Source organism: Euleptes europaea, chromosome 4 (genome assembly GCF_029931775.1).
Source record: "Euleptes europaea isolate rEulEur1 chromosome 4, rEulEur1.hap1, whole genome shotgun sequence".
Taxonomy (NCBI): Eukaryota; Metazoa; Chordata; class Lepidosauria; order Squamata; family Sphaerodactylidae; genus Euleptes; species Euleptes europaea.
In genome coordinates, this window is record NC_079315.1 from 45,331,392 (window position 1) to 45,348,322 (window position 16,931).

General features: G+C 44.9%; 1 protein-coding gene across 2 annotated transcripts in view; it reads left to right on the forward strand.

Moving 5' to 3' along the window:
* Nucleotides 1-11,181: 11,181 nt before the first annotated feature.
* The window catches only part of LOC130476180 (uncharacterized protein KIAA2026-like), a 61,875-nt gene continuing 56,125 nt past the window's right edge, over nucleotides 11,182-16,931 (forward strand). Inside the window, exon 1 of one of the 2 annotated variants that reach the window (XM_056848059.1) lies at nucleotides 11,182-11,762. In XM_056848059.1, the coding sequence (XP_056704037.1) occupies nucleotides 11,182-11,762 (581 nt within the window). The remainder of the gene's footprint in view (nucleotides 11,763-16,931) is intronic. The other variant, XM_056848060.1, reaches the window with a different exon arrangement.

The window sequence follows — 16,931 nt, forward strand, 5'->3', positions numbered from 1 at the left end:
GTTTCTTGTGGAACAAAAATGACTCACACTGACGAGCATGCCTTATGTTTAATCTGTCTGGGAGAAGGGCACAATGTGGCAGCCTGCAAGCTCTGCCAACAATTTATCTTTAAATCCCGCAGCAATCGTGTTTCTTTCCTTAAGATGGCTTTGTGGGACAGGGCCCTCTCTAGTTTCAATAACCTGGCAGTTAAGGCATCTGCCTTGGCGGAACATAACCCTCCTTCAGCCTCGAGATCAGATCCTCAGTTGAAGCAACCTTCCTGCCCATCGTCGATAATCTTGGTTCCAAGGTTGGATCCGACCCAAAGACCACAGAGATGACCTGAAGCGTTACCTACCAGGTCTCCCTCCAAAAAATCCCTGGGACAAACCTTCAGCAATTCCTGCCATAGAGTGGAGAACATGCATAGGGTCCAGCAAGAAGGCTGTCCATTCTTGTTTACACACCCTGCCATATCTTATAGCTGAGGAGATGTAAGCAAAACAGGTACTAGCTTCCCACTCTACACCTGCTCATAAGGAGGGAAGGAAGACAGACGCCCTCAGCCAAAAGGCCTACTCTTCCTCAACATTGACCTTTAGGATAGCCAATTATCAAGCTATCATGGGAGCCTTCCAACGTTTCCTCTGGGAAAAGCTCTCTATATATCTCTACCAATTGCCTGACAATAAGAAATTGTTGGCAAAGCTGATTCAGACTGAGTTCCTGAGATTATCAAAGCAGAAAATTAATGCTGGCACCTGATGCTTCTGCAAGAGCTGCAGTTGTCTTGAGAAGACATCCATGGCTTCATTCCACTGCTCCCCTGCCTGACACCAGATCCAGAGTGGAGAACTTACCCTTTGAGGGCACATCACTGTTATCTGTCAAAACTGATGAGATGTCACAAATTAAAAGTAACTGGCAAATGGCACAGTCTTCTAGCATTACCCAGGCACTGCTCCTCCCTATAAGCCACATTATCACCCAAAGTACCAATGTCAGCAACCATACCAGAGAGAGGGTGAAATGGTTGCTCTGAAAGAACTGGCTCCCCCAGATTTCTCGATCCTTCATCAGTCCCGGACAATGGGCTGGGGGGATTGTGATACTCATCTGGGAGGCTTTCTCCTTCAAGGCTCTGCAGCAGGGGTGTTGAACTCATTTGTTATGAGGGCCCGATATGACATAAATGTCAATAGGTCGGGCTAGGCCATGTGTACTAAATAAATAAATAAATACCATTAAATGTAATGCCAGGTACCAGAGATACGAACTTCATAGAATACAATGTCAAAGTCAATTAAAGATATTATTTTTGTTATTGTTTTAAGCATGTTTATATTTTAAGTAAAAAATAATATCATTAATTGGCTTTGCCTGTGTCTACTGTACAGTTTGTATCTCTGGTCCCTGGCATTAAATTTTATCTGGGTGGGGCAGGGGGCGGGCGGGCACTGCCTGGGAACAGAATTCGGGCTCTGGGACTGGAATGACTTGTCACAGAGTGTAATGACAGCCCCTGGGAGTAGCAGAAGCATTCTGAGACTGTCATTCCAGTCCCAGAACACTTCTGCTACTCCCAGGGGCTGTCATTCCACTCTGCAATCTGTCATTCCAGTCCCACTTCTGCTACTCCAAGGGGGTGTCATTCCACTTGGGGGCCATCATTCCATTCCCGAACACTTCTGGTACTCCCAGTGGCTGTCATTCCATTCCTGACTTATCATTCTAGTCACAGACCACTTCTGCTACTCTTAGGTGCTGTCATTTTACTTGGGGGCTGTCATTCCAGTCCCAGAACACTTCTGCTACCCAGAGGTTGTCATTCCACTCTGCGACCTGTCATTCCGGTCCCAGAGTAGTCTGTATGGGCCCAGAGACTTTAATGGAAAATCCATTCTGCATTTTGGTTCTTGTAGGTTATCCGGGCTGTGTAACCGTGGTCTTGGTATTTTCTTTCCTGACGTTTCGCCAGCAGCTGTGGCAGGCATCTTCAGAGGAGTAACACTGAAGGACAGTGTCTCTCCTTCAGTGTTACTCCTCTGAAGATGCCTGCCACAGCTGCTGGCGAAACGTCAGGAAAGAAAATACCAAGACCACGGTTACACAGCCCAGTTAACCTACAAGAACCAATTAACTCTGACCGTGAAAGCCTTCTACAACATTCTGCATTTTCTTTGCTACTTTTTTATGCTGTAATGTATTTCAATGGAACTGGCATTCCTGGATCCCATTATCTCCAGTGGGCCTTCAAGCCTTTCTAATTGTTTCCAATGGGCAATCCTGTCATTCCTTTTAGTACATCCCTTTCAATGGAGTCAATGCAAGTCAACCGACACTCTCTACTCCCATTATCTTCAATGGGCTGTGCAGCCTCTCCTATTCGTTTTAGTACATCTCCCCCCCTTTGTCAAGCTCCACATGGGGCTTGGCTGGGGAAGGAGTGAAGATCGTACTTTCTCCCGACTGGGAGACAACACAATCTTCAGTGTCCCGTCCCCCCCCCCGTCAAGCTCCATGTGGGGCTTGGCTGGGGGGGAGGGAGTGAAGATCTTCAGTTCTCCCTGCCCCAGTCAAGCTCCACGTGGGGATCGGCTGGGGCGGGGAGGAAGTGAAGATCGTGCTCCCTCTCAGCTGGGAGAGAGCATGATAGTCAACCCTCCCCTAGCCAAGCTCCACGTGGGGCTTGGCTGGGGCGGGAAGGAAGTGAAGAAGTTTAGTTCCCCCTGCCCCAGTCAAGCTCCATGTGGGGCTTGGCTGGGGTGAAGATCTTCAGTTCCCCCCTCCCCAGTCAAGCTCCGCGTGGTGCTTGGCTGGTGGGGGAGTGAAGATCGCGCTGTCTCCCGGCTGGGGGACACCACAATCTTCAGTTCTCCCCCTCTCCGCACCAGTCAAGCTCCATGCGGGGGTGGGGTGGGGAGGGGAGAACTTCAGTTCCCCCTGCCCCAGTCAAGCTGCACGTGGGGCTTGGCTGGGGCGGGGAGGGAGTGAAGTTGGCGCTGTCTCCCGGCCAGGAGACACCACTATCTTCAATTTCTGGGAAGCTGAGAGAGGGACAGGGGAAGGTGACTGGCTGGGCTCGCAGGCCGGAGCAGCCCCAGGAAGCCCAGAAAGGGAGGGGAGTTGGGGCTGGCTGCCTTGTGGGCCAGAGAAAAGCCATCCACGGGCAGCATCCTGCTGCCCACGGGCTGCATGTTTGACACGCCTGCTCTACTGGCCCCAGAGATCCCCAGCATTGAATGTGTGGGCCTCGTGTAGGGTACCGATGAGAGTGTGGTTATCTGGCTGGTGTAGTGGCTGCCTAACGCGCCGGTGGATATCCTGCCAAGCCTACTAGAGGCGGCTGCAGGCTGGGCTTTGGAGTTTCCCAGACTGAGAGTCTTGGGGGACTTTAACGTCCATGCCGACACTGCCTCATCTTCTCAGTCTTCAGACCGAGTGTCCTCCATGACATCTTTTGCCTCACGTTGGCTAAGTGTCCAACCCAGAAGTTCATAAAGATGGTTTAAAATGGACCATCTATTACTGAATTTGGGTTAAAACAAACAAACAAAAAACCTTCCAGAGAGTGACAGACAGAACCACCTGAGAGGGATTCAAAATCAAGGAACTCACATTAGAACCAATGGAGTGGTAAACATAGCAGGAATGTTTACAAAATTCATTGTTTGCAGAGGGATGAAAATTTAAAATGGCAGCCTTGGAATTCAATTTGGAGAGTCCTGCAGCAAGTTTTTAATAAATTTTCTCTAGAATCTGGGCAATTAAAAGAGTCTGATTAACAAGAGTCTGTGCAACAAAATCCATATTTCCTGAGCTAAGAGGATCAGTGGCTAAATTGACATGGTCAGCCCCTTGAAAAAGGATACTGTCATTTCCAGGAGCTGGCGTATCCAGATCCAGGACATCAAAGGAATTTGGATGGAACATTTAATCAATCCTTCTTTATTTAGATTGGACTAATTCTAATGAGTCATCAGTGAATGCTCTCTTTTTCCCATTTTTAATTATATACTAAACGTTAATTTTTAAATGATGATCAAATAGTTAAAAGTTTTTGCATAAATAATTAAGAAGAAATAGGTTAAATATTAATATATATATTTAAATACTATAGTATGATGAAATGCTCTAAACTACTAATATGCAAATACTTTAAAACTCTGACACTAAAAACTCTAATATATAATATAATATAAACTCTAAGACACTAAGACTTAAAACTATAATATACTAATACTATTACCATTCATAGCTGATATTGTATCGAAATAAAACTTGAATACTATTACCAATATTAAAGATATAGGGAATAAAGTAATCCTAGCAATGCAAATCTATCACTGTTAGCTAATGATGGATAACAGTGGCTAAATGAGTTTAAAACATTTAAAACGTTTAAAGCATAAGATAAAATAGGACAAGGGAGAAAAAGTAGAAGTGAAGTAAAATAAAACTAAAAACTCTGAATGCAGAACACAGCCTTAAGCATCTACAATCTCACAACCGGAAACAGCCAATAAAACTAGAAAACAAAGATAAGAGCTTGAATAAACTTTTAAAAGGCAGTGGGAGAGAAAGAGAAACAAATAAGATAAGCCCTAAATAAAAGCAAAAGGAAAAATAAAAACTCCAGATACAGAGCACAGCCTTGAGCGTCCTGCCAGTGCTCTGCCGACTGTTCTGGCTGCAGGTGGAGTACCGGATCAGGTTCAAGGTGATGGCTTTGAGCTTTAAAGCCCTTAACCATCTGGGACCATCATATCTGCAGGACCGTCTCTCCCAATACTCCCCCAGAGAACGTTGGGCTCTGTTCATACCAACTTGCTGGTGGTCCCCAGTCCGAAGAGTGTCCGGCTGTCCTCAGCTAAGGACAGGGCTTTTTCAGCCCTGACCCCAGCCTGGTGGAACTCCCTCTCTACTGAGATCAGGGCCCTGCGGGACTTGACGCAGTTCCCCAGGACCTATAAGACCAAGCTATTCTGCCAGGCCTACAGCTGAAGGCAGCCACAATTTTTCCAACATAGCTGGCCTCCTTTCCTATTCCCCTGTTGGCTTCTAAGACCTGGATGAAGGGACCCTGGCTGCTTTCCAGGCCAGCCTGGCCCCTGTGTATTGTAATGGGTGCCGTCTGTTTTTAATTTAGAGACTATTGGTTTTAATTTAGATAATTTTATGTACTGCTATGTATTTATGTTGTTTTATGGTGTGAGCCGCCCTGAGACTGGCTTCGGCCAGGAGAAAGGCAGGCTATAATACTAATGATAAAATAAATTAAAAAATTGGGAATCCAGTCTAAGGCCAGCTCACAACAACAACACACCTCTAAAGACACCTCGTAGCCCTAGAAACCCTTCTAACTATCACAACCATTGGGTACCCCCTCTTCCAGTTTTTCAAATAGGTTTTTGGGGTTCTTATCAAAGTTGAATTTAATCACTTGAGATGCACGGGTGTTATCAATAGTTGGACATGGCTATTGCCTAGAGTTTTTGCCTCTGTTGCAGGCAGTTTCTCCTGTGATAGACAAAGTTTTCCCTGAGTTGGGTCCAGAATTACAAACTGTTGGTCAAGGGCTCAGTTGAGAAAGTCCTCTCTTCTGCAGCCCTTATCATTATCAGCTAGTTAATAAAAAGGACAGTGGATCCAAACCAGTCCTGGACTTTAGGGACTGAATTTTTTTCCTGAACATTAAGAAGTTCTAAATGATTTCTTCGTTATTGGTGATACCGTTTCTTAAATTAAATTATTGGTTTGCAGTTAGAGATCTGCAGGATGCATAATTCCATGTGTCCATATTGAACACAAGAAGTGCTTGAGGTTCAAATATCAGGGTTTACCTTAGCAATATACGGTTCTCTCCTTTGGACTGACCACAGCATCACAAGTGTTCACAAAGTGTATGACCATACTAGTAGCCCTTTTAATGTCCTAGGGATGTTCTGTATACCCATTCCTGGATGACTGGCTCTTTACAGCATGCTCAGAAGTAGCTTTACGTGAGCACTTCTCTCTAGTAATGGCTACCTGTTAGGGCTTAGGCCTTATGATTAATTGGAAGAAATCAAAACTGCACCCAGTGCAGGAGGTTTCCTTTATTGGTGCCTATTTAAATTCATCCGTAGCTCAAACATTTTTACCAGGAGACTGAGCACTGCCTATCAAACATTTGGTGTGTCAGTTTTCCACCAACAGTTTTCAAATTGCTATTTCTATACAGAGATTGTTAGGTTTAATGGTTTCTACAACCTCCACAGTCCCTTTTGTACATCTTAAGATGAGACCTTTACAGAACTGGTTTATCAGAGCATTCAGTCCTTATGTCATTCTCAAAATCAGACATTCTCAGTGCCTAGAAAGCTCATCAGGCTCTTATCCTGATGGACCCTGGATAGTAATTCATCCAGGGCAATCCCCTTTGGTTCCCCTTCCCCTGAGATTATGGTCACCACAGATGCATCGTTAGAGGGTTTAAGAGCTCAGTACTGTGATCTCACTGTAAGGGATACATGGCTCCCTAACAAAAGAAAATGTCACATCTGAAACTAAGAACCATCCGTTATTCCCTTAATTCTTTTGCAGCTATCCTCCAAGGAAAGATGGTCCAGGTACAAATGGACAATACGACTGCAATGTTTTATTTAAACAAGCAGGGAGTTACAACATCCCTCCCTCTTTGCGCACTGTTTTATTTAAACAAGCAGGGAGTTACAACATCCCTCCCTCTTTGCGCACAGGCTACTACAGTTTGGAAATAGGCCATACAAAACCATGTGTTTTTGCATGCAATTCACATAGCTGGGTCAGACAATACCAAGGCAGATATACTCAGCACATTAGGAGTCCCTGGGCCAGATCACTGGGCCAGGAATATATTTCCCCAATTTTTGGTTGTCCTTTTTACCATGCACCTCAATGCAAAGGTCCCACTTTTTTGTTTGATGTCCTTTCTTTGGGGGACACATTCCAGATATCTTGGGTGGGCACACTCTTTTATGCTTTTCTCCTTTCCTAATGATAGGCAAAGTGCTAGCCAAGATCTACAGAGAGGGAACAAGTTGTATCCCGATCACTCTATTCTGTCTCTGCCAGATTTGGTTCCACATTCTTCTCAAGCTGTCTCAGAACAGATATGTACACTTATTGGTGTTACCAGACCTGTTGAAAATAGGGGATATATTGCACCATGGGATCAAACCTCTACACCTAACAACGATTAATCAACCCACATTGTTAGTTTTTTCTGAATCAGCATCTAACATTATCCTCAGTACCTGTAGACCGTCCACCAGGCTTTCATACAGCCATAAGTGGAAACGTTTTTCTTGTTGGGCCCCTTTGTCTTGTTATTTGCCATTAGTGTTAGAATACTTTTTCTCCTTAAAAATTACCTGTGTAACAGTCTCCTCTATTAAGATCCACGTGGTGGCCATTTCTGCTTTGCACTGTTGGTAGAAAAGAAGTCACTTTTCTCATACCTCTCCTCCCACGTTTCTGAAGGGTTTAAACAATCTCTTCCCTCCTAGGACTCCCATAGTCCTGCAGTGGTATCTGTCAATAGTGTTGACCTTAATGCAGGGCCCCTTTGAGCCTTTGGCTACATGTCCCTTAGATGTCATCTCTTTAAAGGTGGACTTTTTAGTAGCCATTACCTTAGCTAGACAGGTGGGAGAGCTTGAGCCTCTCAGGGCAAACCATACTTTCATCAGACTTCACAAACATAAAGTGGTCTTAAGACCCAGCATATATTCCATCCCCAAGACTGTGTCCAGGTTTCACCTGGCCCAGGATATTTCATGTCCCATATTTTTTCCTACTCCCTCCTCTAGGGCTAAAAGAGCCTTGCACAAAACAGCTTTTATTTGATTTGAAAAGAACAAGTCTGTTTAGGAAAGTTCCACAACTTTTTGTTTGTTTTTTGTGGGTCCCTCAAAGGGGAAGGCTGCCTCATCACAAACTCTGTCTAGATGGATCACCTCCACTATCAAACTGTGCTATGAACATGCAGGACTACCTTGCCCCCTCCAAGTTGGGACACATTCTACAAGAGCCCAATCCGTTTCATCCACTTTTTCACAAGGCACCCTGCTGGCAGAGATCTGCAAGGCTGCTACATGGGTCACCTGCTGATAAATTTATCACACATTATTCTGTGGAGAAACATGAGAAGGGAGGCACCAGTGGGGACATCAGTGCCACAGTCTCTCTTCTAATGAAAGGCTCACCCCACCTCGTGGTAAGTTAGCTTGCTAGTTTCCCGATGTGGGACTGCACAGAAGAATGACATTAAAACAGTGTTGCGCTTACATGTAACTAACGTTCATTGAGAACTCTGCTGTACATGGACACATCCCCCCCAACCCCACTGTAAGTATTCATTTCATCCTTCTTTGATAGAGACTTATCAAAGCGACTACGGAGGGAAGGGGAGCACCTCCCCCTGGAGCACATGGCCATTTAAACAGGAAAACGGCCACCAGAATGCTCCAGAGGAGAGGGGCTCCCCTGCTCTGTCTCTAGGCAGAGAATCCAAGCTTTAAAAAAATCTGAGCAACTGGCCTGCTCAGTCCCAATGTGTGCCTGCACAGAAGACAACGATGAACAACAGTTACAGGTAAGTGTTAACATTGTTATTTATTTTACCACAAAATACATATGCTTCAGAAATAATTCACATCCAGATTTTGGGATAGAGGATATTAGTACAGGTCTACAAGGAGTATAAAGTTCACACTGTCAGAATATACATGGGTAAATAAAGATGACAGCAGTCTGGAGTACACCCATTATTATTTTCAACCGTTAGCACAGATAACTCTGGAAATGCATTATCCACTGTCTTCCTTTAAGACTGTTTAAATGAGAGCACTGTTTAAGAACTGTTTAAGACTGTTTAAATGAGGTGGCTTTATCACTGCCACCTGCTGCTTAAACAACCACACTTCCAAGAATTAAACATTTCCAAAAATGCTAACATTCCTCAAATATCTCACATTGTGCGTCATTTTGCCTCCCTTCATTTTGCATCTTCCTGAAGACTACCTTTAAGGAAAGTAAAAAATACTTAACTCACGGATCCAAAAAGGAAAGCCATGCAATACTTTTTACGAAGACCAGCTAACACAGTAGAGGCCCTCTCGAGTTCTCTAGAACTCACAAAGTTCCCAAACAAAATCCCTATTTCCTCACAATCACCCCACTAACTACTTCAAGGCTTTGCTTTGATTACGCTTGCAGTCTCCAACTGTCAGAGGTCGCCTTGCTCTCACCATGCGTTTTCTGCACGTTTTGCCCATGTTTTCTGGATTCATGTTTACCCAGCATCTAGAAAACGGCAGAGAGAATGAGCCGACCTCTGGTCGGAAAATGCAAGTGTAATCAAAGCAAGAAGAGCCTCGTGGCGCAGAGTGGTAAGCTGAAGTACTGCAGTCCAAGCTCTGCTCACGATCTAAGTTTGATCCCAACGGAAGTTGGTTTCAGGTAGCCGGCTCAAGGTTGACTCAGCCTTCCATCCTTCAGAGGTCGGTAAAATGAGTACCCAGCTTGCTGGGGGTAAAGGGAAAATGACTGGGGAAGGCACTGGCAAACCACCCCGTAAACAAAGTCTGCCTTGGAAACGTCGGGATGTGACGTCACCCCATGGGTCAGAAATGACCCGGTGCTTGCACCTTTAATCAAAGCAAAGCCCATGCATAAATGTATGGTTGCCAGGTCCCTCTTCGCCACAGGTGGGAATTTTTTGGGGCGGAGCCTGAGGAGGGCAGGGTTTGGGGAGGGACTTCAATGCCATAGAGTCCAATTGCCAAAGTGGCCATTTTCTCCAGGTGAACTGATCTCTGTTGTCCGGAGATAAGTTGTAATACAGGAGATCTCCAGCTAGTACCTGGAGGTTAGCAAACAAAAACAGCAACGATATGCGAAAAATACAAGTGGTATTAATTTATCATATCCACTGTAGTATAAATAAACAATTGGTTCTGTATGCAACACTTGGTATACTGATATACAGAAGTACAAACTTGTACAAACTTGCCAATGACAAGAATACATATTAAATGTTTCGGAAAATACACTGTGCATAATAGCATGTGTAGCTTGTCTCTTGTCCAAGAGGAGTGTAGGAGTTCTTTCTACAGGTGTCCGGTAACCATCTGTTTCGGCTTATAACAAAGCCTTCCTCAGGGACCAACGCTTGCTGTTAACAACTTGCTTGCGCGTTGGCCTGGAGGTTGGCAACCCTAATAAATGGCCATAACACTCCCACAATACCGGGAGATGCCAATCATAACCATCAGCTGCTACTCTTTAAAAGATTTCCCCTCGCTCACGCGCGCGCCCACCACTTCCACTGGCCGTGAAAGAACGTGCGCGCTTCTACGGCTGTTTCTCGCCTCCTCCCCTCTCCTCCGTCGCTCCTCGATGACGAAACGTCCAGCTGGCGTCCAAAACAAAGTGCGCCACCAAACCTACGGGTATAGGCGGCTTCTGTCGGGCATGCGCAGTCGTCAACGAAGTCTCTTCCCCCCCATCTCCTTTCTCTGTCTCTGAGCTGGGGGGAGGGGGCAGCTAAGGACTAATACGGAGCCCCCCCCCCTTTAACTGACAGCGCGACCGGCTTTAGCCGCGTCCCTCGGCAAGCATAGGGGAATAGAGACCCTTCGGCGGGCCAGGCGCTCTGAGGCGACGGAGGCGGCCTGCTCCCCGGCTTGTAACCGAAGCGGGGAGGGACGAAATGACACACGGACCTGGACAGCGGGACCCGCACCGGCAATCCTAAGGGGGCGGTGGCTTCTCCCTCCTTCCTGCCTCCTCAGGGCAGGGGCCGAAAGACGCCGGCCAGCCGTCCCTGAGGCGCCCTTTATTTTATTCCCCGCCCGCCCCCTTGTAACCGGCCGGCGGAGGCTGAGCTTCTTCCTCCAGCTCCGGGGCGTCGAGTGACTTCCACCTGTCGCAGGCTCCAGCGGCTCCAGCGGCGGCCGCATCCCAGACGCGAAGCGGGATCGGAAAAGTCGGTGGTGTGCTGGCAGCGGCGGGGGCGGCTACCCGGGCTACGGCCGGCTTTGCGAGCAGGGGCTGGCCGCGAGCGGGCTCTAGGCCGGGCAGGCTGAGGGGGAGGTGGGCTCGCGTTCTTGGAGGCCGAGGGGGCCCCTCGCGGGGTCTGTTCCTTGCCCCGGCGGTTCTAGAGGCTGCGGGGCATGAAGCTGGCGCAGTCCGAGGGCCAGGGAGAGGAGGGCGACGGCGAAGGAGAAGGCGACGGCATGGAGCCGCCTCCGTCGTACGACGCCCTGGCAGCGGGGCGCGGAATGGAAGTGGCCCTGGACCCCGTGCGGGTTGGGGGCCCGCTGAAAGAGGAGGGGAAAGACGCTGCTGGGGGCGGCTGCGGCCCCCGCGGCTGGGAGCAGAACCTGAGCCCCGAGTTACAGCAGGCTTATCGGATCCTGAGCGAGTTTTTGCTGGAAAAGCACCGGCCGCTGACAGCGCCTTTCCTGGAACCCTTCGAGGGCCAAAGAACTGAGGACGGGCTATGTGAAGTCGCTTCTTCCTCCTCCCAGAAAAGTAGTGGGCATCAGTCTTCCCAAAAGCTTCAGCAGCTGACGTTGCTGAAAATGGAGGAGAAGTTTTCTATCGGGCAATATGCAGGGATCTCGGATTTTGTGAGCGATTTTCGATTAATGCTGGAGACCTGCTATCGGTTGCGCGGGGTGGATCACTGGCTCTCCAAGCAGGCCCAAAAGTTGGAGATGATGTTGGAGCAAAAGCTGGCGCTGCTATCTCGGTAGGTGTAACCCAAGGCGTTCTTTTCTGTATTGTGCTAGCAAGAAGGAAATTATGATGAGCATATTGTATGCAGAACGGAGCAAATTTAATCTTATTTGACAGCACGAGTTATATTTATACACTTCTTGATTTGGGTACACCAAAACCTATATTTCTAAGACTGCAGACCTAAGAGCTAGGGAGCAGGTCCAATTGAACTCAAGTACTTATGGTGGTGAGACTTTTTTTTTGGCATCAAGTCATATCTGACTTATGGTGACCCCGATGGGGCTTGTAAGACGAGATGTTGAGAGGTGATTTGCCATTGCCTGCCCCCATGTCACGACCCTGGTATACCTTGGAGGTCTTCTGTCCAAATACTTGCCAGGATTGACCCTGCTTAGCTTCTGAGATCTAACGAGATCAGGCTAGCTGTAATAAGCAAGTTGTGTCTTACTTCTGGGTAAACATCTTTGGGATTGTCTTGCCAATCTGGTTATTTTGTTCTGATTTGTTATAGAACTCATTTGTGATGCTGCTTCACTTAATGTGTATTATCAGAAGTATTTGTTTTCATGTTTGCTGCATATTAAATTTTTATCTGTGCTACATGCAAACAGTACGAAAGCTCATGGCTGAATTTCTAAAAAAAGGGGAGGTTCCTGGCTTTAATTTTCCTTGGTTCCATACATTCTACTCTGAAAGCTCTAATCATTAATATATGAAGCTGGCTGGCTGTTATCAAAAAGCAGGCTGAAATCTTTTTCAGGTTAGCATTCACATGGTTGAGGTAACTGTTCAAGTCAGAGTAACTATAGACTAAGCAGTAAGAATAATAAATATGAACTCAAAATCAGACCTTAGGTTTAATGTGTGGTTTGTTTGCCAATTAAAAAACAAAGCAGTGTATGAACTAGAAACTGAAATTTGCACTCATGATTGGTGGTGGTGGAAAGCGCCGTCAAGCAGCCAACTTATGGTGACCCCGTAGAGTTTTTAAGGTGAGAGATTAATAGAGGTGGTTTGCCATCGCCTGTCTCTGCATAACAATCCTGGATTTCCTTGCTGCTCCTCTATTCAAGTATTAACCAGGGCTGACACTTCTTGACTTCCAAGATATGACAAGATTGGGCTAGCCTGGGCCATCCAGATCAGGGCAAAATCATGACTGAAGAATATAATTATTCTGGAGGGAAAGAATGTGCTCCTGTGTGTAATAATCATTCATTTGGAGAAGAGCATACTGCTTTAAAAGTGTGCTGAAATAATGAACTGGACAACTGTCTTTATCTCCTCTTCTGTGTGTCTAGTTAAAAAAGTGAGTGTTTCTTTCTTAACACATCTTTTATTTGCCTGTCCCTGCTGCAATTGTATGTTTGTTAAGTAAGCTGGTGATCCTTTCCCCAAATGCACTGGAATCTCTAAAAGTAAAGCACACAGTCATGCATATAACTAAGTAACTTCATGGGGCAGAAGTAACTTAAAGTTGGATTGGGCTTGTACAGGTGCAAAAAGGGAATATATAAATGTATGACCTTTACAGTTGTATGAGAGAATTCATGTAGGATTTTCTTTATTATTCACAGGTCTAATCTGTGGCCATCTGCACAGAACTATTGAAGACAGGGGTACCATTAGCTGTACTGATAGCATATTTTGTGGTAGTTTAGGAATGATTCCACTGACTGCATACTTGGTGGCTTCTTAATATTGCTATACCTGTTGCTCCCTGCAGTTAGCAAGTTGGTTGGTTGCAGGCGCCATACACAAGACCAGTCTTTCCAGGCTGAATTTAAGGTGCTGGTTTGACCTTTAAAGCCCTTCATGGCTGCAACCTACATAACTGAATGACCATCTCTCCTTTTGTGAGCTAACCCCATTCCTCCCAGCAACTTCTGTAGTGGCTGGTTGTAGTGTTTCAATAGTTGTGCAAAGTCTTTGGAACAGGCTTACAGTAGATGTAAATATTGCCCCTTCTCTGTCAGTTTTTAAAGAAGTAAGTAAAGATGTAAGGCTGCACAGTTCCAGCAGGCTTTTTTTCTTATTTTGCTGCTGGAAACGGATTACTGTTGTGATGGTAATGTAGTTATAGTTTATATGTATGCCCTTGAGCATATTATTGAAAACTGCCTTGGCTTGCTATATAAGAAAAAGCAGACTAAGTATTTTAATAAAATCAATAACATGCCCCTGCTAACCCTCAGAGTGGAGTGCAATAGTGGAGTGATACAGTGGCTTGGGAGCCACATGTGGCTCTTCTGAGCACTATTCCCCATGACAGCTGCCGCATGTTTCTGGAAAGTGGGCAGTTTCTTTAGAAATCGGGATGATTTCATCATCACCATTGGCCCAATATTAAATACAGCACACCTTGTTTGTGATAATTATATCAATGCTTCTGGATTGTAAACATCCACACACTGTGTTCAGCTAATGACACCAAATTGGGAAGAGCAGCGAACACACTAGAAGACACAGATAGAATTCAACAAGATCTGAACACACAACAAGATCTGAACACTGGAAAAGTGGGCGGATATGGACAAGATGCAATTCAACAAGGAGAAGTGCCGAGTTCTCCATCTGAACAACAAAAATGAGGGACACGCATACTGGATGGGGGATACACTTCTGGGTAGCAGTGTGTTTGAACAAGATCTTGGGGTACAGGTATGAGCAGCCATTGTGACGCAGCAACAAAAAAAGCTAATGCGATCTTGGGGTGCGTCAACAGATGTTATGCCTCATCCAAATCGCCAGATGTCATAGTTCTGCTGTACACAGCATTGGTCAGGCCACACCTGGAGTATTGTGTGCAGTTCTGGAGGCCTCACTTCAAAAAAGCTGTGGACAGAATGGAGCGGGTGCAGAGAAGAGCGACGAGGACGATCAGGGGCCTGGAGACCAAGCCTTACGAGGAAAGGCTAAAGGAGTTGAGAATGTTTAGTCTGGAGAAGAGGAGGTTGAGGGGGGACATGATTGCCCTCTTTAAGTATTTAAAGGGCTGTCACTTAGAGGAGGGCAGGGAGCTGTTCCTGTTGACAGCAGAGGACAGGACTCACAATAATGGGTTTAAATTGCAGGTGGAGAGGTACTGGCTGGATATTAGGAAAAAGTTTTTTACCGTAAGAGTTGTTCGACAGTGGAATCCGCTACCTAGGGAGGTGGTGAGTTCTCACTCACTGGCAATCTTTAAGCAGAGGCTAGTACAAACATGGGGGAAACAAAAAGTCAAAAGTAAAACAAAAAATTAAGAGGAAAAAAGAGAAAAAAATAAAAATAGTGAAATGAGTGGCTTCCTAAATGGGAGAAAAGGGGCTTGTTTCTACTATATATGGAACATGCTATATATGAAGTAAAGTGTTGGTTTAAAAAAATGGTGAACTCAAATAGTAAGATCAAGGGCTGATATGGAGAACCAAATTTTTCTGTGCATCTTCCCAACATCCATCTTGTAATATTACACATGGGAAATTACATACTTGCCAACTATTATAAATATAGTTGGAGAGGACTTATGTAGAAATCAAAGTCTAACTATCCAGCTGATTTTTTTTCTTGTCAAACTTTGGGCAAAAACTTTCCTGGTTTATTTTGAACTTTCTTCATTTATTTTGACCACCTTAAGGATCAGTGATAAAGGCCAGCTTGAGTTCAGCTTCCTAGAAGAAGCTTTACACACCAGAAAATGATAGAGATTCTTAATAAAGCAACCTAGACAATAGCTTGCCAACAGCATAATGGATCAATACATAATAATAAATGAACCATATAATGTAAATAAAATTAATGTAACTCAGCAATATAAGATTAATTTTTCTTTGTATTAGTGAATATATGATGTTTTCATTCTAGTTTAAGAAATGTGTGGAAATTAAAATTAAATTTGTTTGTGGTAAATGTCATGGTTCTTGCATAAGGCAAATATTGTTATTGGTTTGGTTCCAGTCCAAAATCATAAGCTGAGGACAGTTTGTGTATCATATTCATTATATAGCAAGTTTTTAAAAGACAGTTGCTTGTTTTGAGTAGATTTTGGTATTTGCATCTGATAAAATTATATATAAATATTAATATCTGATATTCTTAATTTGTTATGACAATGACCCAAACCAATAAAGTCTGTCTACAAATCTGATATTCAGCTTTCTTGGAATGATATAATAGTGCCCACAAAGGGAAATAATGATCAACCATCAGAGCAGCTTAAAATGAAACATTGAAGGCATGCAAGAAATGCATTTATAAACAGCGAGGAAGAAGATGGTTAAGGGATAGGGTTGCCAGTTCCAGGTTGGGAAATACCTGGAGAATGCAGCCTGAAGAGGGTGGGGGGTGGGTAGGGGAGGAACATCAATGAGATATAATGTCATAGAGCCCATCTTCCAAAGAGGCAATTTTCTCCAGGTGAACGGATCTCTGTTGCCTGGGGATCACTTGTAATCCCAAGAGATCCTAAGAGATCTCCAGCCACCACCTGGAGGTTGGCAACCCTATTAAGGGAGGAGTGTTCTATATCTTAAGAAAGAGGAGTAGAACCCTTTCCTTCAGGAAGTTCCCCCTCCCCATTTTAGTAATTGTCATTTTCCTCAAAGGAAGTCACTATATTTTGTATGAAGAAGTTTCCTAAAAGTACTGGCTGATACACAGTGCACAGTATAGTCAAGTAGTTATCAGGAGGAGGTTAATAGAAACTGTGCAGTTACTAGAGAGACATAAAAATTTCCAGTAATGCCAAAGCCATGGGAACAGGGAGAGTTTTTTCTTCCTTTCCTCTTAAAAATTAAAACAAATTTTATGTAAAGTTGAAATATATATTAGCTTATTACATAGAAACTTGCTTTACCTTTTACAGAATATAAAATGCATTATGTAAAGCTCAATACAGAAAGAAAGCAAAAACCTGCAGTCCCGGTTGCTGGAGGCAGCTGAGTCATTAGTGCAGGGGTCCCTGATATGGTGCCCATGGGTACAGTGGTGCCCATTGACACCTTTACTGGTGCCCACCAAGTGATTTTAGAAGGTGGGTGGTACCAGGTGGGGCTTTTGTTCAGCAAGGGTTCTGATTGCCGTTGGAGAGTTGATTGGCTGTGAAGGTTTTTTTAAATGTTGCTTTGGCAACAGCTACCACAACAGCACAAGGGTGTTCACTGTATGACTAAAGGTAAACTGCAGCAGGCATTTTGTG